Here is a 24,599-nt window from a genome sequence, read left to right as displayed (position 1 = left end):
CTGATTGAAATCAAGAAAAATGACAAGCAAAGATATATATATTTTGTTTATAGTCACTACAAAAATCAGCAATATAAAAAAATAGCGAGAATTGCAATTTAAGTCGAATCAGAACCCAAAAGAACAAACAAATCTGACTCTAATGGGGACAAAAGCGTATCGTTACAGACATAGTTTTTATGGTGCTGACTGAAAATATCTGACGTGGTAAAATGAATGTCGCAATGCGACTGACTTTCCTCACCAGTGGAAAGTAAATCTGTTCATCAGCTCCCAAAAGCACGATTAAAGCCCACCAACAGGTCCAGTTCAGGATGGGGTTTCCCTGCTGGGCCACAGCCAACAGCACCCTTACCTGCTAGCTGTGGTGAAAGCCAGACAGACACATTTACAGCATGGTGTCACGGCACAAATTGTAGAAAAACGGGACACAGAAATAAAGGAGAACTGTGGACATCCAGCAGTTTGTGTTCTCCAACGTAACACGGAGATGTTCCTGCTTTGAGCTTACTGCCGAGTCGCACAGGAAGAGACAATGCTTTTGACCAATCAATGAATTGCAGTGGGTCAAGTTCCATCTTTAGGGTTGGATTGGTAAGATTAGGATCCCAACAACAGGGTACGGAGAAAGTAGGACGGTTCAGGTTGGATATCCCGGCTCCATTCCCAGGTTTTGGAAATGCAAAACATTACGTATCGACCCAGACACATCGGTGAAAACAGGGCCTGATTGGCCGACAAAAGATGGTGATACCGCACATGATGCACCCTTTATAAAATCAACAAGAAAAGCTAAAAAAGAGAAACTGGGTCATTTTTATATTCACCAGAGTCTAAGACGGAGATGGGCTAAGTCAGACCTTGAGGGCCGTCATCCTGCAGGTTTTGGATATTTCCTCCTGCAGCACATCTGAATCAGATTTATCTCAACGTATTTTGGTAAAACTTGACTACAAGCTGCTGAGGAGAGACATTCAGTCAGAAACGGGTGTGTTGGATCAGGGAAACACCTAAAACCTGCAGGACAATCGGCCCTCGAGGACCGGAGTTGATCTCCCTGATCTGAAATGTAAACCATAAAATAATTTTGTATCCAGTACGTTTCGGATTTCACCAGTTTTCAGCCATACTTGACAACTCAGCCGAGCTGGACCAAAGCATTTTAAATTGGACCAAACAAAATAAATAAAACTGGATCAAGCTGCTGTAAATAAAAGGAATTATTGTTAACAATAAAGTTTATTTTTTATAAAATACACTTGTGTAATGTTAAAACCAAACACGTAGATGAGATGAGAAGTCTTTCTATGTTTTTTTATGTTCATTCAACGTATTGTTTATTTGGCTGGAGAGAGAGTTGACCCACAAACGTAATGCATGTAAGTGATCCAGCAAACACAACAGGATGCGATGGCGTCTGAGCCAAAGAGCAGAGATCAGCCTGTACGTACATGAGGGCTTTGCAGCGCAGCAATCATTTAGTCTAACACACACATTAAATCCAATCTGTCTGGACCAGGACCCTAATCCCCTCTCCACGGCCACGCAGACAGCAGACAGTAATCCTCCATATTTGTATATTAATAGGAAGGGGCCTCCGAGGGGCCGCTCTATATGTCGTGAGGTATGTTTTATTAGTTGGTTAATCTGCTTGTTGATCAGAGGATGGTCCATTTAAACCTGGGTTTTTAATAAAACACAGCCTGAGGGGGATAAGCTCCCCGAGGACAGAGGAGAGAGCATGCCTGTGTTCAACAGACAACAGCTTTACATCAACAGTATCTATCATGGGACAACGCCATTATTAGGTGGAATTCAGCTTCCTACAAATGGAGGGCTGCATCAAGCTTAACCCCAATATGAGGCTACAACCCTGTTAGTATACTGAAGCACGATCAGTTCATGTTCTTGGCATTTCTGAGGGTGGACTTTAGACTTTCAGCTGCCCTGAGCACCTCTCCGTCCTCCTGATTTGGTTAAAACACCATTTCTTGGCAGCTGAGTTAAAACGACAGAGGTGAGATTCCTTCGGATCTGAATCACGTCCGAGCTGCCTGCTCCGCTCTCAGCACGTCTAGACGCTGTGTCACTACCACACCCCGCTGGACATCTGTCCCGATTCAATACATTTATCAGACGAGTCGTTCGATTACAAGGGCACTGCTCTAAATTAGCTGCTGAGTCGGAGAGCGATGGAGCTGGGCTGGACTGGGAGGGCTATTAGAGCTGGGAGCGGGCCATCATCTCTACCTGCAAACACACCCATGTGGGAAATGACTGCTGGGGGACTGCTGATGCACTGAAATGGTCCATTTGTATGATTTGGTCTTTAAAACATTTTGCCGTAGAGGAGCAGTGTGCCGTTTATGGTGGGCATCAATCAAAGTGACTTCCAAACAAACAGCCTTTAAACATCTGGTTTGGACAGATAGGGGGAGAGGGAGAGCCCCCCCCCCCACCCCCCCCCCACCCCCACCCCCACCCCCACCCCCACCCCATGGAGGGACGGGCAGAGAAACCAAAGAAAAACAGAAGCGGAAGACCGACAGAGGAATTTCACCATCAGGTCAGAATTCAGGTGAAGATCAGGAATGCGTTCCCAAATCACATTAAACACACCGAGACACACACATCCAGTGAAAACGGTAAAAAAAAAAACAGAAAGCGTGGCCTTTCAATGCAAGGCAGCCGGACCATGTGACTCTCACAGGGTAATCTCATGGGAGCATCCCCCACCCCTGAGCTCCCCTGATGGACTATAACAACAGGAAGTCAGCCTGGTCTGCATCATCACACCACACCCACTGATAACTGCCTCACACACACACACAGAGATAGGCAGCCCTTCTACAGTTAAGTTTAGTCCTTCTGAAAGTGTTGCTCAGTGTTGATGGCACCATGCCGGCCGCTGACAGCGCCGGTGGTGCGCTGCAGCCTGGCACTGCAACAACGAGAGACCAGGGCAGGCCAGAGGGGGGGGTTGGTCCTTTCAGGGACTGAACAGACCTTGTTTATCTAGGTCCCTCTAGGAAGTCAGGACACTGCAGTGAATAGGAGCCAGTTAGCAGCAATAAGGCTCAGAAAGGGGGGCGGAGGGCTGGGGGGGGCGGTCATTGAAATTCAGTGCAGGCTTCTATCAAGACAAGCCATCCTCACCAGCAGTGGCAGCAACTAAAATGAGTGTTTTCTGAGGTTCAGACACAACATCCGGGGCTGGTGGGCGATCACAACTGATCACCTGTCCGCCATGTTTCTCCAACCGGAAAGACGCGCCGCTACGGGAGAAGTTTGAGCAGAAGAAGAGAAAACCTTCCTCTACCCTCAGTGGCGTGAAGCGGTTACAATCCAGACTGTCATGCTTACTCTTCCTGGTCTGTGGTCTCAACAGGCCTTGGTCAGGATCCTTAAATAGGCTGCCACAGGTGCTGGGGGCCCGGCTGGGTTAAAGGGGGAAGACTGGGGGGCGGGGTGGCCTGGATGGGAGCAGGGCCGCAGGAAGCCTCTTGTTTTCACAGAGATAAAGGGCTTTCAGGTTGCATCCTGGGCAGTAATCTCTCTCACACTTCCTGGTTTTGTTTCATGGTGAGGTAAGAGAAAATGACAAACTAACCTTCGCCCCGAGAGGCTGATCGATAGCTTGTGATGAGACAGGATGTGTGTGTGATGTGGGTGAATCCGAGAAGCACAAAGTGCAGCTTTCATTGGGAGCCTTGTTCATTAATGGCCCTTGATCGGGGATGATTTATGGCTTCATTTATTCTGAGTGCTGCTTCATTACGGGTGATGATTGTAAAGGTGTGCATATGAATTCTTCTCTGACCTCCTCCGGTGCTTTTAGAGCCCAAATTAACATGCTTCTGTGCACTTACAGCCTAATCAGGAATAAGATAACACTCTTATTCTTCAGGTTCTTCTTAACCAGTCACTTCCAGCTGGCCTTGTCTTTGAAACAACCCTTTTATAAAAGACATATTTGTCTTTTATACGAGACATTTGCATGAAAGCGGTTTGTTGAAAAGTTTGCAGTGAGGAGGAAATGAGGGAACATCCACCTGGTTTCTCTGCTCCGTTTTCTGAACATGTCCTTCTTGGGAAGGCCAGTATTTGACCGTGAGCCACACCCTGTTCTCCTTCCAGAGGAAACTTTCAATCTCAACCCCCTCCTCTTCCTCCTCCTCCTCCTCCTCCTCCCCTTGCTCTGGCTTGAGCGCCGGCTCTCATACTTTTGTCAGGTGTTATTTATGAGCGCTGTAGAGCTGAGCTGCTGCATGCCTACAGCACCTGCTGGCGCTGGAGAGTCCGAGCCAAGGCAGCTGCCCCCGAGACAAATGAGAAAGGAGTGAATACGTCGGGGCTCGGGAGGGTTAAAAACTTTGACGAGACACAAAGAGGTGGGGGGACACGGTCGGGAGAAGTGGACATCTGCATGTGGAATACTGATCGTGTAACCATAGACGATCCACAGTCTGGTAACATGTTGATCAGTTCGGTTGGAGGGGGCTGGTACCATGGTTACAATGTTAGAAAGTGGTTAGAGGGTTACTTTTCCCATTCCCACACACTTATCACACATGCCTGTTGGGGCCAGTAAACACCTCAACATGTTGGAGGAGGAAGCGGTTGGGTTTTCCAAACAGAAAGGTAGTAAATGAAACACACTACATGCTAGCAGCACGTGTGTGAGGAATAATTAGATAAACCATAGTTACGCTTGTATGTCTGTTAGACAGATAAGATCCCTTCTAACTGACACTCGTGTCTTCCTGCTCCACCCTTTCAGGCTGTCCTTTCTCACGAGTCATGGGTGTGTAACTGTAGGGGAAAGGTATGAAAACGTCCCTCTCAACGTATAAACACGTCCTGCGTCGCCCCTGCCATCTCTTCGTCACACAAACAGCTGAAGTTTTCATGCTCTCTAAAGGTAACATAAGTCCCGCCTTATGGCCCAATTAAACTGTCGTGATTGGCTCCTGGCTTTGGTTGCTTGCTAACATAAGTGGCTGTCTCCGCTGTCTGTCTCTCTGTTGGATGAGCTAGCTCTAGCTAAAGCCAGAGGGCGGCGTTGGTGGCGTTGGCGTCAGAAGTTAAGGAGCAAAGAAAAGAAAGGTGGAGGTCAGGAGTTTTCTAAGAGTGAGTCACCGTAAAAGTTTAAGTCACAAAGGAAATAATAATCCTCCATACGGCCTTCATTAGGAGTCGTAACAGAAAGACTGGAAGGTGGAGGAGGAGAAGGAGGGAGATGGAGAGAGTGGAGACGGAGGTGGTCAGGGTGGAGGATAGGCTGGTAGAGAGGGTGGAGGAGATGGAAGTGGAGAGGGAGGAGAGGAGGGAGGTGGACAGGGGGGTGGAGAGGGAGATGGAGAGGGTCAAGGAGAGGCAGGAAGATAGGGAGATAGAAATGGAAATATAGATAGAGGTGGAGATGGGGGAGGGTAGGCAGGTGGAGAGGCAGAGGGAGGGGAAGATCCACTTTAGTCCTCAGAGTCGTGACTTTGTTTACTCAACGAACTAAAATTCACCATTAATTATTTTAAATGATTAAATTTATTTTAAATCATAAACTGTTTATAATGTTGACGAGTTTTAACGAGTCATAATTTTTACATCCAGATGTTCTTCTTCAAAATGACCAGTTTATGACCATGTCTCCTGGTTTGTCACTAAATGGATCCAACAACCAGTTAATGTTCTGCACAATGTCTGATTCATTAGAGTCAGGTGTGTTGGAGCAGGGAAACATGGAAAACCTGCAGGACGACACGCTGATTGGGAAGACTCATTCAAATCCTGGATTTCTTGCTCTTTGATCAGATTTCCAATCCGTTCAGTAACATAAAACAAATAAACGTCTGATGAGAAAACAAAGTATCTCTTTTACACACAAAAACCAACATCAGTCCAACCTGCATGTGTGTGTGTGTTATGAGTGTGTATTATGTGTGTTTCCACAGCGACGTCCAGCAGACTTCTCTCTGACTAGTAACTGGGTTTTTAGTAACGACTCTCTACGTTGGTTGGTTGGAAACAGCGTGGATCCGTTAGTCACCGCGGCCCTCGGGACATCGGAGCAAGGCTGCACGACTGGAATCAGGATGTGAATATGAATGCGCGCCGCCTCGGGAGGGCCATTATCAGTTCTGTGTGCTACAGAGAGGAAAATCAATATGGCCATCATCGGCGGCTGGCGAAGAGCCACCACTCGGCCGCGTTCAGAGCGCGATACATGACACTGGGTTACTCTTCGTCTGATGTCATCCCTGTGGACAGGAACACTGTGGGACCACAGCAAGGTCAAGCACATCTAAAAGGCAGAAGACATCCAGCGTTAGGGGAAAAAAGAGACAGGAAGTGACGGTGGGGTGGTCCGAGGGCGAACCGCCGCGGAGGGTTTCCCATCATGAGGTTTTGTTGTAAGAGCCTCTCACTGGACCCGCCTTCTGGCCATTGTGTTAGTCCGGTCTTTTTCATTAACCGCTCCACTGAGGAGGGGAGGGATGGATGGGCAGGAAGGGGAGAGAAGGAGGTGATGATGACGATGGTGATGATGATGATGATGAGGAGGAGGAGGGGCTCGGAGTGGGCCTGAAGAGCAGACACCAAAACGGATGATTAAAAACACACATCAACACACAGCGTTTAACGCTGCCTGGAAGGCGGTTCATACCTCGCCTCTTCTGCAAGCTGCTGAGATTATCCCCCATCCTCACACCTGTGTGTGTGTGTGTGTGTTGGGGGGTTTCAATAAAAGTTAAAAGAGTTTGACGTTCTGTCTGAGAAAGGTGGTTTTCTGTTGGCTGCGTTGACACGATGCAGCAAACGGAGCTTGTATCTGTTCGGATCAGGACTGCACACCACAGGTCTCACTTTGAGGGGGTGGGGGGCGTGGCGGGGTGAAGGGGAAAGGGGGGTGTGGACTTAACTTCAGAAGAACGGTTGTGTTTTTGTTCATGAGTGAGCTACTGTGATGCTACATCCCCCCACCTCCTCATCCTCATGTCACCAACTGTATGCCCACCCGCCCCCCTTTTCCATGTTTGGGGGTCGCATCATCATCATCATCATCATGTGGCAGATCTCAGCTCATGCTGGGTGATTCTGAGTCGGGAAAGGGAAGGAGGGGGGCTCCCAGCACACAGAAACACTGTAACGTTGGTGTTAATACCAGCCAGTGTGACTCAGGCGTAACGATACATTTCCAAGACAAAAATGTCACACAGAGCGCTGCGAGGTGGGCCCTCGAGGGCCTCGGGGGGCTGTGTGAGACAGGGATTTAAAAAATTCTGCAAACGTTCCACGGATTCCACCCTCACAGGGACCTTTGCAAAAAGAATGGGTCATATGCAAATGGCATGCACAGTATGGAGGAGAAGTTTCCCACAAGCCGAGTGTGAAAAGGGCTCTCCCTCCCCATGCCGGGGCCGCTGAATGGCCCTTTTCTTCTGCCGCTGAAAGTGTATGAGGTAGAGCAGGCAAACTGCAAAGGTAACTAGGCTCCTTCTCCTCAGGCTTTCTCACCAAAGGCCCCGAACACACAATGGTTGATTTAGGCATTCAGTCACACAAACCCCAATAAAGCACATCCAAGCGCAGTTAAGGGGGTTGCCGACGGTGACTCCCGCTTTGGCGCAGCTTCTTTTAGGCTAATGCTCTCTGGCTAATCATTAAGCCGGCTGAACAGAGCTGGACGTGTGGTCGTCCATCACGTCATTTTAATTCTGCTGGACGTGTCAGATGAAGGGGGGGGGGGGGGGGCATGGCGCTTGCCTGCCAGCAAAACTTTTTCTAGAGAAATATGTTAGTGTTATTTTATTATTACTGACTGTGAAGTGTGTGTGTGTGGAGGATGGCTGCTGCGTGTGTCATACTTTACATCTGCCAGTCGCTCCACTTGTCACCTGTTGTACCCCCCCCCCCCTTCTCCTCGCCTCTCGTTGTTCCACAGGGAACATGGAGGTCCGGGTTTAAAAGAAGAGGGAGGGGGAAGCAGAGAAACACCCAACCCTCCTTTACTCCAGCCCCCCCCACCCCTGTTATTGAACAGACTTAAACACAAACACAATTGGACATGCTGGAAGCCTCACAATGGCACCGGAGGGGGGGGTGGGGGGGGGGGGGTGGAGTGAAGTCATACTCTAAGAACGCATGGGTGCCTAGGTCAGGGGGCAATCAGCAGCACCCCGGCTACTGTGTCTTTACCCCCACCATCTCAAAAATAAAGGATGGGCTTTGGAGTGGTGGTGTGTGTGTGTGTGTGTGTGTGGGAGGAGGGGGGGGAGGGTGCTTCTTACTTGGATCTCCTAAACTAAGCTTCACTTTTTTACAGCCAGACTGCTGCTTTTTCTTGCTGCATGTGGTCGACGTCAGTGGTCTGGAGACGCGGTGAGATGTTAAGATGCCAGAATGGCTGAAAAAGACAACTTAACCCCCCCCCCCCCCCCCGGCAAAGAACTGAAACAAGGAAGCGCACCTTGCCCAGATGGTGGAGACTCACATCCCAACAGCACTGCTTGGTTTATGGAAGGACTGGTCATACTGGCCACATTCCTCTATTCCCAAATTACTGCTCCGAAAGGGGGGGGGGGGGGCGCTGCAATGTCCCGTCCATTGCAAACACCTGTCGTCATGCAGGCTGTTAACACCTCCATGTTTACAGCAGCCCACCTTGATCTCTGCAAACCAGAACCCCCCCAGCATCAATGAGCTGGGCACAAACTTCCAACACAACACCAAGCAACAAGTTCTTCTAATGGACTCGCAGCAAAAACCTCCTAAGTTTACCTTTCTAAAGGGAGAGAAGAAGAAGAAGAGCTAAAGCATGAAGGACCTCTGGAGCAAAGCCGGAGAAAAGCTGCAGACTTTGTTGTTATTAGGCAGATGAACAGCAATGAAGAGAGAACTGAACATCCTGTGAAGAACTAATAAAGAGACTCCTCTCCTCCCACGAGGGGAGGAACCATGCCCCTCCACACCCTGAGAGCAGAACCGTTATCTGAGGTGTGTCCGCACCTTGTGCGCTCACGAGATCCTGACAAAAAGTCACAATAACAGGCAGCAAAATGGAGAAATTTGGACCAAAAAATAAAAGAGAGAGAAAGGAAGGAAGGAAGGAAGCGTGTCCCTTCTCCAAATCATCTATGAGACAGACTGTCCACAGCAACACAACACCACGCGCTGCATTCTTCCGCCCACGGATCACCGTTACAGCCAAATAACACCGTTATCCCACTTGTGCGTGTCCAGCTCACACAGCTGGACTGGACCCGAGCGGAACCATGACAAAGCGCCAGCTCACACAGCTGGACTGGACCCGAGCGGAACCATGACAAAGAGGCTTGTTTCCTTTCCAAAACACAACTTAAACGCCGGAAATGACCCATTATCACGCGGTCCACGCTCCGGACAAAGCTAACACCGAACCCAGAAAGTCCTCAGTAAGAAGCAGATCCCGATGTTCGGCCCGCACGCGCCACATTAACGGACACCCGCGTGGTAACCAAGTATTTGTGAGGCTCTAAAGAGTCCCAGACCCGCTCGGGGCAGCCGCGCGCAGCTTCCGCGTGAACGCTACACGCACCATCCCAGTGGGGTCAGGTCCACGGCAGCGTTAAAGGGAGACGACACCCGACCAAGAGTAGTTAAAACCCGGCGTCAGGAGGAGGTTCGGTCCAGAATCAGGATTCCCAGCGAGCGACGGGAGAGGATCCGCGGTCCTTATAAGGCGCGCGCTCGCTCCGCTCACACAAGCAGCGCGTGAGATACTGCTCGCTCTCCGGAACCCAGGGTACCCCCCATCCACAGATATACTTTACTCAGCCCTTAGTTTGTCAGCAAACCCGTCCGAACCTGTGGCACCAACACGTCCACGAACATTTCTGCTCCCGGAAAAACAAAAACAAAACAATAAAAAAACACAAAGCGCCGCGAGCCGAAGCGGACCACATCACGGGTTCCGGTCAGACAGAAACACCCCTGTCCGAACCGATCACAGAACCAGCCGAACTGTGCGCAACGTCCCGGAACCGGAGCCCGGATCTGAACCCAAACAGTTACAGAGCGCCGGAACCGCCGTCAGGTGTTCCGTTTCCTCACAGAAACGGGACCAAGTTCTGTTTGTGGGCTTCCAAAACTCGACAGAACCGAACTAAATGAAGGCGTGTGAGTGCGTAACAGGTCCGCGCGAGCGCTCCGGTCCGCGTGGGGCGCGTGGAACGGTGCGGCGCGGGGACAGACGCGACCCAGGTATAACGGTCCACACTGAGGCTGGAATACAGCGCTCCGCTACTTCACTTCTGTCACTGAGGAAAAAGAAGTAAAAAAAAAAGAAAACACACACACACTTCCACTTTCCCACGACACGAGCCGCGCTCCGTGGACCCTCCAGACCGGCACATAACTCCGCGTCGGAACTAGTTTTACTCACCGCTGGTCCTCCTCGGGTTCGCCTGCTTTCTGCGCTTACACCTGGGGCCATCCGCCATGATCCTTTCGTTGTGTCTAAATGCTGCCGGAGAGTCACCTCCTCTCTCACCCCCCTCTCTCCCCCCTTTCCTCCTCCTCCTCCTCCTCCCTTCACCTCCCCTTCTCCGCACCTGGTTTACGACAAGCTTTACGACATCACCTTCCCACCTCCCCGACCCACGCTGCCAGAGTTCTGGACGTGTCCAACCTGTCCCGCTGCCGTGCGTGTTTTTACGCTCCTGAACTGTTTCCAAGAAAGTGGGAAAAAAAAACCCAATAAAAGCAAAATGAAGAATTTAAAGTCTAATTTTTAATATAAAAAATACATTTTTAAAGGTTTTGACGTTTGTTTTGATAAATAAATAAACAAATGTGTCAAATTTTCTGCCTAAATCTGAGCTGCCAACCTGTTGTGTTGGTGAAACACAGCAAGAATCCACCGTGTGTGTGTGTGTGTGTGTGTGTGTGTGTTAGAGACGAAGAGGTCATGAGACTGTCATCACCGATTCAATCCTCCACCTAAAGAAAGACCCCGCTGTACTCCTGAGCACAGCTCACAGCAGCGGTGATGAAGAGGAGGAAGACATGCAAGCATGATCAGCAGCTTCAGACTGTGTCCAATCAGTACTAAACCGTCACACACACACACACACACACTGCTTATCACGAAGGCTCTGTGAAAAGGAAAGAAAAACACAGAGTCACATGTTTGAGGTGAATTCCTGCGGATGTGATGATGAAGATGGAGGGATGACCTCAGTGATGGGACAGAATCTGAACCATAGATGTGTTTGGATTTTTATTTTCCAAATCACAAGAAAATCTCGAAGTGAATCGAGGTTCTGAAGCAGCTCCTCGTCCTCTGGCCGGTGCCGGACAGTCAGCTTATCGTTCAGCTGCACGGGGCAGCTTGTCTACAGGAGGATGGCAGATCTCCGGGGTGAATAATTCAGAAGCAGCAGAGCAGTCCAGGTTCTCAGGGCAGCCTGCCCAGACAGAGACTAATAGCTTTAGCATAAACAACACAATCAAACTTGCTCCAGGTGACCCCTCCCACCAGCGCGGGCTGCCCATGAGACATGGCGAGGGAAGGGTGCCCAGCTCCTCCCTTCCTGCAACTTTACTAATGAAAAAAGAAGGACCCACAGAAACAGTCTGCATCAGCAAAGATCAATAAAGAGACGGCTGCGTTCCGTGGAAAACCGGGATGCTTAGCGGAAAGTCAGCGTTCCCATTTTCCTTGGATTGAGAGGCTGTTATCATGAAGTCATTTTTCAGCAACAGGGAATGACAAGTAAACCTGCGGCTTATGGAATGGCTAAATGCGCCTCATGTGACTCCTGTCCTATCCCGTCCTCTCTTTCCGTTCCTCTCCTCCTCTGATAACGTCCTCTTGCATTTCTTTGATGAATTAGCAACGGTGTGTGTTGAATGCTGTATAGTGAAACATGACTGTCATGTGATGCTCCAGGTTAAAAACAAAGAGTTGCGTGGGGTTCTTCAGATCGGGGACGCTGCCTGCAGGGCGAAAACAACTCTACATGAATGTCAATGTTCCATCAAAAGGATTCAGAAACACAGTTTTAATGCTGGAAACTTGTGTTAAGTTGCTTTAAATTACAGGTGTCAAACTCCAGTCCTCGAGGGCCGGTGTCCTGCAGGTTTTTGTTGTCTCCATGCTCCAACACACCTGACCGAAACTGATAAATGGGTTGACAAGAAGCTGCTGGATCCATTTGATTTGAATCAGCTGTGTTGGGAGAGGGAAACAACAAAAACCTGCCGGATACCGGCCGTCGAGGACTGGAGTTTGACTCTCCTGCTTTAAATGTTCATTTCATGGCCTTTAGACACTTTTAGAAAAAGGTTGAACAGGTATGGCTTATTCGGGAAGGGTTACATCGGTGGAAAAACTCCATAAAACCAGCATCTGCTTGCAAATCTGAACAAACCCCAAGAGTTGTGGAACAATGTCATTTATGGACCAGACAAGTAATGGGATGTTTGGTTGGAATGAACTCCAAACACCAAACACCTTAAACCATGGAAAGAGTGTAACTGGAGGCCACTGGTCTGTCTGCATAAACTTTAGCCCTGTTTCCACCATGGCTACAGCTTGGGATGTGATGGTTTGGTGCAGTTTGGTTTGGTAAACCCTGATCTTTGTTGAGATTCCACAGTCATATACCTTTAGGTGGCTTATAAACTACACAGCAATTCAAAATGCGTGATGATGGCAGAGTTCCCTGGAAAAATGGGAAGCTTGTCATCCAGTGGAAAGTTAGAGCGTTCCCATTTTCCTTTGTTGGTGGTCCTTCTTAAGAATATCAGCTAAACTTGAAGCTAACATGAAATGATTAAAGGTGATCAGGTGCAGCTGCAGTGAAACTTTAACTATTTAAAGCAGTTTCAGAGAAATTTTGCAACAATTTATGGTAGAAATTTTGCTCAAAACACAGTCTGACACAGTCTGATATTAGTACCTATAGATACCAAGGAACAGAAAACAACACTCCAATCATTTTTAACTTATCACACATTTATAAATTGTAAAAATACAAAATGTTTTTTTTTTTACCAAATTTTGTTGAAAGGGCCAGATTAAAAAAGATGGACAACAGTTTTGTCCATCTGGGACTGAACTCTGAACTCAGCACTGCCCACGAGTGGATGAACTGACATGACAATTATAGCAATGTAAAAGACACATGGAATTATGGGAGCAGCGACGTATAACAATGTCAGAAACAGGCGTCCCCATTTCAACGCATAAGGCAGCATAAACGGGCCTTTGGGGTGCATTCACACCACAACAGTCTGAGGGACTCAAACGACAACCTGCAGTGGTTAAAAGTGAAGCCTATGCATAAAACTGCAGTTCCCCCCTCATCCACTTGGGGCTCCAAAACAGAGCTATTCTCCATAGACTCCCATGTTAAAAAGACCAAACTCACGGCAGAAATAAACATGTTTACAGCAGAAATATACATTTTTACAGCAGAAATAAACATGTTTACAGCCTGGTTCAAAAATCCATTTTAGGTTTAATAGGTCAGGTTTACCTTCATGACAACTGTTGGGGAAGTGAATTTTTTTCTAACTCGCCCGTTTAAAAGTAATTTAATCTCAAAGTTCGGCATATTCAGGGGCGTGTCCTTTTGATTGACAGGTACCGGATCTCCTACTTTAAGTAAGAAGAACGTAGAACAACCGCGGTTTTTAGCCGGTTAACAACGGGACTTAGCTTTAGCCCGCTTACCTCCGTTAGCTGGTTAGCTCCTGTTAGCTCCAGGTTAGCTCAGTTAGCTTGTAGCTACAGAAAGCTTGGAGTTCGCTCAAAATCAATCATCCAGCATGATGCCCCTCTCAGCTCCACCTCTTTGCCAATATTTGTATTTTCCGGACAAGACGATGGTTATGACGCGGCCAACATGGCGACAGTAGGAACCGTCCACCGAGCTTCAATTCAGCTCTTCAGAAACCTACGGGTGACGTCACGGAGGCTCCGCCCATCTTTTTATTTAGTCTATGAGTCTATGGAGGGACTCCATTCAATTGGGCGGAGATTTCTGAAAAGCTGCACCTTGTTTTGCTTTCACACTTTCCTCTAGACACCTGAATCACATCATGCAGTTACAACTGCACTCCAGGGACAACATTCACTGAAATGACAGTTGACCAGGAAGACAGGAGAAGAAAGTCTGGCTCACTGATTGGCCAGAACTGAAGCAACTCAATCACCGCAAGTTTTTACCGTTACGTTCCAGCTTAATGTGGCTCTCACCAGAATCTGTTCAGTATGAGCAGCAGAGGAGGCAGCTCGATCAATGAACCCAAACTGTTACAGACGGGGTGAATGGATGGTCAATTTGCTTTCACACTGAAAGTGAACTGAACCAGGATTCTCTTGCACGTGAACCAAGATCCCCAGTTTCCGAGAAAACTAGAGTTCTATGGTCTCCAAAGTGGACTATCAATGGAAGCAGACCCGGGTTTGTTAAAAGGGCACCGAACAGCGCCTAACTGGATTTACTCTAAATCTTGCGCCTAACAGAAACAATATTGAAGCGGTCGTGCTGCATTCAGATGGCTCGTGACCTCCATCTTTCATTTGGATAAATGCAGGTTCGCAGACGGGTAATTACAAGCCTGGTTTTGTAGAAACATCGAAGAGCAATCGTCCTGACGAGATGCTGTTCACCTGAATGATGACATCAGTAATGAAAGCCACATATTGTTTTTACTGAAATGGGCCATGAAATGAAATGAAAAACTGACTCTTGCTCTTCCAATGGGGACTTAAAACAGAAGAGAGGAGGGCGTGTGTGTGTGTGTGTGGGGGGGGGGGGATAAGCAGCCATCCACCACTACATTAAGGGATCATGCTGCTCCCTGAAAATGAGTATTGATCCTCTTAGGTCCTAGATCGTTTAGGAGATTAATGTGAGTGGTGGTTGAGCTCCACGGTGCTCCACACAGGACCAAGAGGATCAGCTCAGTGGGACGGCCGACCCGAAGCAGCCTATCCCAGAGTGGGGACAGAGGGGCTGCTGTGCTGTGGGATGCATGGGGGTGCGCTAACTCCATGCCATCTGGCTGTTAGCAAAGAGAATCAGTCGGATGTGCAGAAGACAGAGGGTGAAAATGGAAACAGTCAGGAGGGGGGAGGTTCAGAGTGACATAGCCAGGCAGGATGGATGGATGGAGAGAAGACAAGCGAGTGCAGGAGCAGAGGAAACGAGAACAGAAAGGAGGAACAGAAAGCGCAGAAAGGAGGAGGAGTGAAGAGGTATACCCTGCCCTGCTCCAAACAGAGAGGAAGAAGCAAGAGGCAGTGATCGAGAGAGACGCTGCAAACACTGAACTGCTTAATCTCTCCCTGGAGACGGCAGCTAAATGTGAGGTCCTCCTCCTCCGTTTGCAGACCACCAACCCCCCACACAACACTATCGCAGCCCCACTGCAGCTGAAAGACACTCACTCAGTGTAAAGGTGCTCAGGTGGAGCCGTATCAGAGCCACTGATACCAGGCGGATGTGAAAAGATCAATTTCAGAGGTGGAGGAGTGGGCGCAGCTCGGATGGAAAGACCCTTTTTTATTTCCTCTCACAGCAAACAAGCAACTCCTGATGAAAGCCTGAGATTTTCTTTTCTCCTGGCAGTTTGGAGGTCAAATCATCCTCATGGGGAAGCTCCTAAAATAAATACCAGGCAAAGTATCCACCGGGAGCTGAATGCAGGCTGTCGCAGTCTGCAAAGTGTGTGTTGTAGGCTGGACGTCGGTCTATACACCACGTAGTCTCAGCTCACTTCCTTCTTCCTCCTGGACTTTTCATTTCTCAAGACAGGAAGCAGCTGACTCACTCATTTACAGTCAACCACACCTTAAACTTCTGAGAAAGGTGAGCAGGACAGACCAAGAACACTTCCAAACATCCTACACTCTGTTAGATGAGCTCCTCTCAGCTCCATGTGGCTGACAGGAAGGATCAGTGACTCTTTACAGACACAACCATGTGAAGCTGGCATGAACATGCAGTACCACTGATGACCACTAAGTGCTGCTGAAAAACATTTAAACCCCCCCATAATAACAGAGTTTCCCACCAAGTGACCCCATAATGATGGCTAATTCAGCTTCTGGCTTTCATCCTGGCTCTTCTCTGAGCGCTCTTCAGTTAGTAAAAGTCAGCCTGATGTTTACTGTTGTCTTAACTCTTCTTCTGTCTCTTTGTTTCTTCATCCTGTTGCATTTCTTTAAAGAATTAGCAGTGATTGTTTAAAACAACCGATGTGTTGATAAGGAGTCCCTGTAGCTGATGCAAGTGTGATTGTTTATGTGTTACCATGGCAAAGCTGAACCTTTGCATTAAGTATTGTTTCTTTTTTAAATATAAATGTTTAGAATTACATACTTGCACTCTACCTTATAAGGTTTCTGCCATACGTTTTTATTTTACTTGGTAAAACCAATTGAATGGTTAAGTTAACATGAGTCACATGACCCGGAAGTGACAGCGGGAATCGGATGGAAAAGAGAGAGACATCATCACTACTTAACATCACCAATTCTTATCTACCACTGGTTTACGTGGCGTACACGGTGAAGGCTGATCCGTTATGTTGTTGTTAAAACACTGTTATTTCCTGTTTTTACAGTGCTCCATGAGTCTTCAGAGAAGAAATAAAGATTGTGGACATCAGTACGATTCATGGATTGTTTGCAACCAGGACAGATAGAGTCCCTCGAGATGCTGTGGGGCAACGAAGACTCCAGGAATATGTACGATAAATGTCCCTTGTTCCATCAAAATAAGTCAGAAAAACAGTTTGGAGGTCAGAAAGTTACATAGTTCTGCTTAAAACAAGGAAAGTAAAGTAAATAAAGAACACCAGACCAAATGACTGACAAGTTTCTGAAAGTTTATGAGATTCTGGAAGAGTAAAAGGGAAGACGAGCGAAAGCGAAGCTGGATGCGGTATTGCAGCCTACCACTCTATAAACCACTGAAGAAGAAGCTGACCAGGTTCTGCCTCTCCCCATGCATCTTCCACAGATGAAGATGGTAGGCTGACTGCAGACCTCTCGCTGAAATAAGGTTTGGATTGATGAACTGAAGTCGATCAAATACTGGAACCATTCCTTTAGCGTAAAACCTGAATGTTTATAGACAACGTTGCCTGGCAACAGATTTAAATTCTAGCAGGCTAAACTTGTGAGAGCTCCTGGTGACATCATAACATCTCAGGAAATCTGCTCGGCCATCTGAATGTATTGTTTATATTTAGCAGCCTGGTGACTTCCACTTCCAGGGCCAAAAGGGTCATGTTGACTTCTGTAGACGAAAGTCCTCCTAATGGTTAAACTGGTGTGAACGTGGGCCAGTTTGCCAGAAGGTAGCAAGGCTCTGTGACTCCAGAGCAAAGCCAGAACCAGGAAGGTGCAAGGCCGGATTATCCAATGGGCATTATGGGCCCACGCCCACTTGGGGCCCATTTGGAGACTAGTGGGGCCCACGTAGGCCAAACACCAGCAGTTTGGACATGAAACAAAATGTAAATAAAGGCCAGTTAGTTACACCAGAGTGTCTAGTGTATTGCTATTGGTACCATTGGCTGAGAGATGTTGGAAATGTCATTTCACAGTGTATCATTCACAGTTTTTACAATGTTGCGGTGGGGAAGGGGGCCCCTGGAACATTCTGGGCCCATGGGCCTGTGCACTTTTAATCCGCCTCTGGGAAGGCGTCTATCTGAATATCTGAGTAATTGTTGTCCAGTCAGGTTTTCAGCTTCTTTGTCTTCTGTAGATTCAATCAGTTCTGGTTCCAGAAAAACAGATGGTGGTGACTAAACTGTTTTCACACCAGTAGGTGATGCCACAGTGGTTGCATCCATCTCTGAGATGGCTTTCTAATCAAACTTGGGGAGGCTTTAGGTTTTTCTTTCTGACTCACAAGGCCTGAAAATGTGCATTGAAAAAACTCAGAGACCACAGAACCGCTTCAAGTTAGTGTTGACATGTTAGCAGGATGCTGTTGCTTAGAGTTTCAGAGGTGTCTGAGTCAATCTCTCCTACATCTTTCAGCTCTGTAAACCAACACCACAATATTAGATGTCATGGTTGAATTTCACACTCTGTCCAGGATAATTCTATGACATGGGTGATTTTCTCAGAAATATGAAAAAGAAAGTGTTCCCTTCCGAATTTCTAAGGTTTTCCATGTCAGAGCATAAAAAAACCATCTGGTTCTTAGCTGCTCTTACAGTTGGATCAATACAACCTTAGTTTAACATGAGACATTACACCCCATCCTTATTCATCCAAATCAACGAAGCAATGTAGCAAAAGTCAAGACTCCCATGTGTTCATATGATGTCAGCGTGATCTCAGAGAAGCAACAGTTTCTGTAAAAGAGCTGGAAACAACAGAGTAAGATGGCCACATAAATTATTCAGCTGAAACTTTTAAAAAATTGAATACAGAAAAAAATATCAACATTTCATTTAATGCTTGCTGGTCCAAAACCTATTCCTCACAGATTTAGGAATTTCTTATTCCAGTAAAACTGCATTGTTCACAGTAGTTCTGATCCCAGTTTGGTCCCAGTTTAATGCTTCTTTCCTCTTCTGAACACATTCAGCGGAGCCAATCTGAACGTTATTTTACATCGTTTTAGAACAAACTAACGTTTACTGATGTGGTACTAAACTCTAGATCAGTCCTCAAAGACCAGTATCCAGCAGGTCTTCATTGTTTCCTTCCACCAACACACCTGATTCAAATCAAATGGATCCAGCAGCTTCTTGTCTACCTGTTTATTAATTTGGTCAGGTGTGTTGGAGCACCTGCAGGATGCCAGCCCTGGAGGACTGGAGTTTGACACCTGTGTTCTGGATGCTTAAGCTTTCAGGGACTGAGCTCTCCAAAGAGCGGTACCATGAAGATTAACACACTTTGGACACCTCAGCTGTTACATGAGCTGACTTCCAGGACCTGGATGAAAGGGTATGATGAAGCCAGTGATCATCTCCATGATTCAACTCAAGGTTTTTGCATCTTGAACACTGCGCGTCCAGATAACAGGGTGCAGCTTGTGGCATCTGCATAAAAGCCGACATGGAGAAACCCTGTAGAGCAGCTATTTCACTAAGGAGTAGCAGACAATCAGTCTACAGAAAATAAAGAATTTCTACACATCATCCAGGCCAAAAGCAACGCCGCAGCAACGGCTAGGAAGGACCATAGCAGACTCTGTTATACATAAATACAGCAAATTATAGAATATTGCTTCTTCTGACGACATAAGCAGAAGGTCACTTTGTTAAAACTCAGACATGCCAGGCAGAACTTCTTCAGCTCCTTACTTTCCTTTTATATATTTCCTTATAGCCTTTTGGTCATGAAAATGATGCATTTATCCCTAAAAAGTCTTTCTTAAGCGCTTTTTTCATGATCAGCACTCATTCATTGACAGAATGGCCAAACAGAAGAGACCTGTTTAATCAGGAGATGGTGCTTTTATACAGGATTTCTGATCCAGAACAGAACCTGTTCTACGTAAGTTACCATGGTGATTTACCCTGGGAAGACGTGAACTAGCCGAGGATTAACCATGGAGTTACCTGGATAAAAGGAAATCCAGCTTTGTCATACTGGCCTCAGGTGTGTTATGAGGTGGATGTGGTGGATCCTGCCTCCTGGAGTTTAATCGCATGGAAATGGCAGTTTGTTGCTTACATCTTGTGAAAATGACAGCTGACAGGAGATCAGACAGAGAGAAGATCGTGAAAAAAACCATTAAAATAAAAGATTGTTCACAAATATTCTAAGTCCAAGTCAAGCCTGAAGTCACCGGAAATGTGACTTAAGTGTGACTCCAATCTCCAACTGTGGCTGTCGTAAAGCAAACATAGGTGTCACATGATGCCCCGGGCTGGAAAAGAAGCTGTGAGGTGCAGTTATAAGCCTCAGGACCCTGCAGGGCAACAGCAGCTTCAGGAATGCACATAATGAATGTTAGTCTACCATCAAACCGAGTCAGAAACAGACTTTTAAAGCCAGAAACTTGCTGCTTTGAATGTTTATGTTAATGGCAGCACAATGAGAATACAAGTTAAGTACAAATAACAAATAATAGTTGTTTCTGTAAACTCATGAACAGGACACGGGCTTGCATGGTTGCCTCTGAACCGGCCACATTTCCCTGGGTTTAGTCATAATGTTCAGCATCGCACCAGCTGTCCAGAGTGTCAAACTTTGATAAAACCGGCTCATGTGACACAACATGGTTCTGAGCACATCAACAACAGAATAGCTGCAAGAGGAAAATCCTGTTGTTACCAAGGAGTTAAGGTCCAGACCTGAACCTGATGCTGAAGGGAGGTTCTGGTGAGGACCAGGTCGTGTTTTACTTTGTCCTAACATGTAGAAGAAGGGTGTTCTTTCTTTTTACCATAACTGTGTATTCACAGACAGTAAGAGAGCTGAATCGCCCCCTCAGGGAGGATGGCTGCAGAAAGCCTCCCAGACAAACTCCCCCACCCCCATGACTCCGCAGGGCACAGAGCTGCTGACCTGCGGGTGAACATATCGCTGCCTGTCTGCATGGCGGGCCAAGAAATATACTTGTTTTGGCTACGGAGACGTGCGTGTGAATTATCTTTGCACATGGGTGCACCCACACACATGAAAACACACACACACACACACCTTGTGACTGTCAGAAGGAGACAGCCGTCCTCCGAACAGCCCAGTTTAAATTTATATTGTATTTATTGGAGCTCTTGTTGGGTTTTACTGTTCGCTTGTCCTTGTGGCTGGAACAGCGTTCATGTCTCGGTGGAGACGTGGAAGCTACTCAAACACAGCGTTATTTCTGGAGTCCTTTCAGAGTTAAACGCAGTGTGAGCTGAATTAATACGTGTGAGGTGAGAGACACTGCAGTGACAAGAAGATGCGATTATCTCAGCGATGCTGGAAAGTTCCGGCTTGTTGCTGTTCTGTGTCCGAACATCTCAGCAGCTCTCATCTGTATGTAGCTACCATAGACCGTACATGAAAGATGGATGGAGCCTCCAGTAGTTAAAAGTGAAGCCTATGCAGAAGTACATAAAATTGCAGTTCCCCCTTCATCCACTAGTGGCTGCAAAACAGAGCAAATCCTCATAGACTCCCATGTTAAAAAGACCAACTTTCCAGCAGAAATAAACATGTTTACAGCCTGGTTCAAAAATCCATTTTAGGTTTAATAGGTCAGGTTTATCTTCATGACAACTGTGGGGGGAGTGAATTTTTTTCTAACTCGCCCGTTTAAAAGTAATTTAATCTCGAAGTTCGTCATATTTAGGGGCGTGTCCTTTTGATTGACAGGTACCGGATCTCCTGCTTCAAGTCAGAAGAACGTAGAACAACCGTGGTTTTTAGCCGGTTAACAACGTGACTTAGCTTTAGCCGGCTTACTTCCGTTAGCTGGTTAGCTCCTGTTAGCTCCGGGTTACCTCGGTTAGCTCTTAGCTACAGAAAGCTTGGAGTTCGCTCAATGTCAATCATCCACCATGACGCTCACAGCCCCCCTCTCAGCTCCACCTCTTTGCCCATATATGTATTTTACGGGCAAGACGACACGCATGCCTCTGCCAAGATGGCGGTGGTAGGAACCGCCCACTGAGCTTCAATTCAGCTCTTCAGAAACCTACGGGTGACGTCAGGGAGGCTACGTTCATCTCTATTAACAGCCCGTGGTAGCTACTGATACGTCTTACTGTTAGAGGAACATTGTTATGACAAAGAAAAGATTATATATTTCGATATTTAGCTGTCTTTAAGGTTTCCACATTTCCATCCATCTGGTGCAGATGACAAAATGACATCTAAATGAAACTACTTTCACAAAAACTCTCACAACAAAGTGAATAGTGTTATTTCTCCTGAGCTGATGCTAATTTTAAATGCCGCACTACATATATGTCATCATTTAGTTGCCTGAGCCCCACCAGGGGCTGCAAAACAATACATTACAATTGTAAAAGAAAGTCAGAAGAAGTGAGAAAGTGAATATTTAGAGGGTTATTTATAGTTTATAACCAGGCTTTTGGAAATAAATTGGATTCTGCTGGAAAGTCTGTTTATTTTTCTTGTTAAATGAGTCACATTTGTGGGGAAAATGTATTTGTGGGATGAGCAGCAGAGCTGAGTGTGGTTAGCTGTTCCTGCTTGAGTGACCAACAGGTTCACATTAGTAAAACTGGTAGTTACATCTACTCCATTAAGTTTGCTTTAGGTACTTCTCTGTGTAGTTATATTGCACCATAATTGTTATTTGCTTGGTTACTCTTGTAGCGTAACATTGGGAAATATTCGACTCTTCAGTTTTTGCATCATTTGTTCAATTAGAAGTTTATTTTTGGCAAAGTGATGCAACAAGATTTCGACTGTGTAGATTTACTGGCAGGAACAAAGAAGAAGTCCACCAAACACTAATTTACTTAATTTTTGCACCAACTTTACATGATTGTAAAAACATGTAAAGTTTGATGATAATTCTGTAAAACACACTGGTAATTAGCATGGTGTGTTGACCAGCTCCGGATTTCAATGAAGCCGCAGCCTCCGGCAATTAAAAGTGAAGCCTATGCAGAAGTGCATAAAACTGCAGTCCCCCCTTCATCCACTTCATCCACATCTATTTTCAGTAGAAGTAGAAAGTAGAAGTACTGTCCAGCAGCTCTTGCCAACCAGTCACTAAACCAGGTGAATTTAAGTAGCTCAGTAGATGAGCCTGTTAGTGAAAACATCTGTTCTAAATGCACAGGTAGATCCAAAAACATGGCTGGACTTCTACTTTATATTTACTTTTACTTCTACTTAATACACCTCTGCTCATTTTGTATTTTCGGGCATAGACGGCGATGGTAGGAACCGCCCAATGAGCTTCAGTTCAGCTCTTCAGAAACCTACTGGTGACGTCACGGAGGCTCCGCCCATCTTTTATACAGTCTTTGGTTTTAAACCCAACCAACAAGCAAAGCATTTCCAAACGTCAGTAAACAGAGAATACATATCCGACTAGTTTCCATTACCAGGTTTGGAGCGAATAAACTTGCCAGTGATGTTAATCTGTGATGGTACAGACTCACAGCTGAAGAAGACTTTGAAGAGTTTTGATGATAATTCTGTAAAACACTCATCAATCACATGATTGGGAGGAATTAATATTTAATATGTCAGTATGTGAATCAGCTTCTTCTTTAAAAAAAAAAAGGCTTAAACACAGAGTCAGAATAAAAAAGGCTTGTAGGAAGTTTTTCTTTTTTTCCCTTTTTACTTTCTTTTCCCCTTTTTATTTTTTCCATTTCCGTCGACCTTTTTAAATCTGCAGTTTGAAATTTCACTTTAATAAAACCCTGATGGAAACATGCAAAGTGAAAGTAGCTGCTGCTGGTTGGAAACATGGTTAACGGCGAGGTGAAGAAGCTCCGCGGCGCAGAGGGATAAAAACCATCTTCCAAAGAAATACTTTCACACAGTTTCTGATTCGCTTTTAACCCACAAATATTGATTCACAAAGCTAAAAAGGTCATTTTTGGTACTTTTAGAACAACAAAATGACATTAACGCTGGTGAAACAGTGACTATCTCCCAGTCGACCTGCAGAGATGCTCTTTACAGAGGCTCTCTCCACCTCAGCACAATGAAAACATCTTATTGATGAATACTGTTTGACCTTTTAAAGCAGGGCTTACTTGCTGTTTCCCTTCTGATGATATGAATCTATACGTCACATTACTCCCATTGAAGCATGTGCAGCTAGCGGTGCAGCGGTATGAGCTAACGGTGTGTGTGGGTGGTTTATGTTTGTGTATGTTTTAATCTGTGATGGCCCACTGCTGTTTTCACTGGATGAATATGAATACCACACACCTACTCTGTTCCCACACACACTCTCTGAACTGCAGAGTATTTTTCTTGTCTCATAAAAAAAAAAAAAAAAAAAAAGTGGCAAAACTCTATAAATGAACATCCAAAATGTCAGCAGTGTCCCCCTTTCACTCAGTCTCTGCGAATTAAGCAGCGGTTGTTGAACAGATTGTCTCAGGCACAGCGAGCAGTCCGCAGTGGGAAACAGTTTTCATTAAGGGAGGACTGCTGAGGGCCTTAGCCTGGCGGCTTCATGTAATTTCACAGCTCAGCATCCGTGCGACCACTACAGGGTCCGACCATGACCACCCACACCTTTACAAGAACCAGACAGAGGTGCTGAAAGGGTGACGGGCTGCTAGAAGGTTTTAGGAGAGAAAGGGGAGCCCCAAAATGAAATTCCAGCGCAGGAAATGACTGCAATAACACCAGAACAACCAGTAGGTGAATATTCTGTTAGAGTACAGCTAGAGAACTGCTGCTGAGGAGAAAAATCCCACATGGCTGATGAGAGGGATGTTTGTCAGGGCGCTGCAAGCATCTCTGCGCCCTAATCCCCTCTTCGGTATTCACCGCAGAAGTGTTAGGGAAGCGCAAAGAAAAGCCTTTGAAGCTTGCGCAGAAGTTTGTCTCGGTGTGGCATCTGGACATAACTGAAAGTGAGACAGGGCAGCGTTTCATTTTCATGTTGTACTGTGCTGGAAAGACTGAGAATGACGCC

General features: G+C 46.4%; 1 protein-coding gene across 1 annotated transcript in view; it reads right to left on the bottom strand.

Moving 5' to 3' along the window:
- LOC306771028 (zinc finger E-box-binding homeobox 1-like) overlaps positions 1–10,522 on the bottom strand; it is a 52,074-nt gene extending 41,552 nt beyond the window's left edge. The window contains 1 exon segment of the mRNA XM_079260054.1: positions 10,421–10,522. Within this exon segment, the coding sequence (XP_079116180.1) occupies positions 10,421–10,478 (58 nt within the window). The 5' untranslated portion in view covers positions 10,479–10,522.
- Positions 10,523–24,599: the final 14,077 nt, after the last annotated feature.

Source organism: Telmatherina bonti (genome assembly GCF_933228915.1).
Source record: "Telmatherina bonti genome assembly, chromosome: 20".
NCBI lineage: Eukaryota > Metazoa > Chordata > Actinopteri > Atheriniformes > Telmatherinidae > Telmatherina > Telmatherina bonti.
This window is presented reverse-complemented; position numbering and strand designations above follow the sequence as displayed.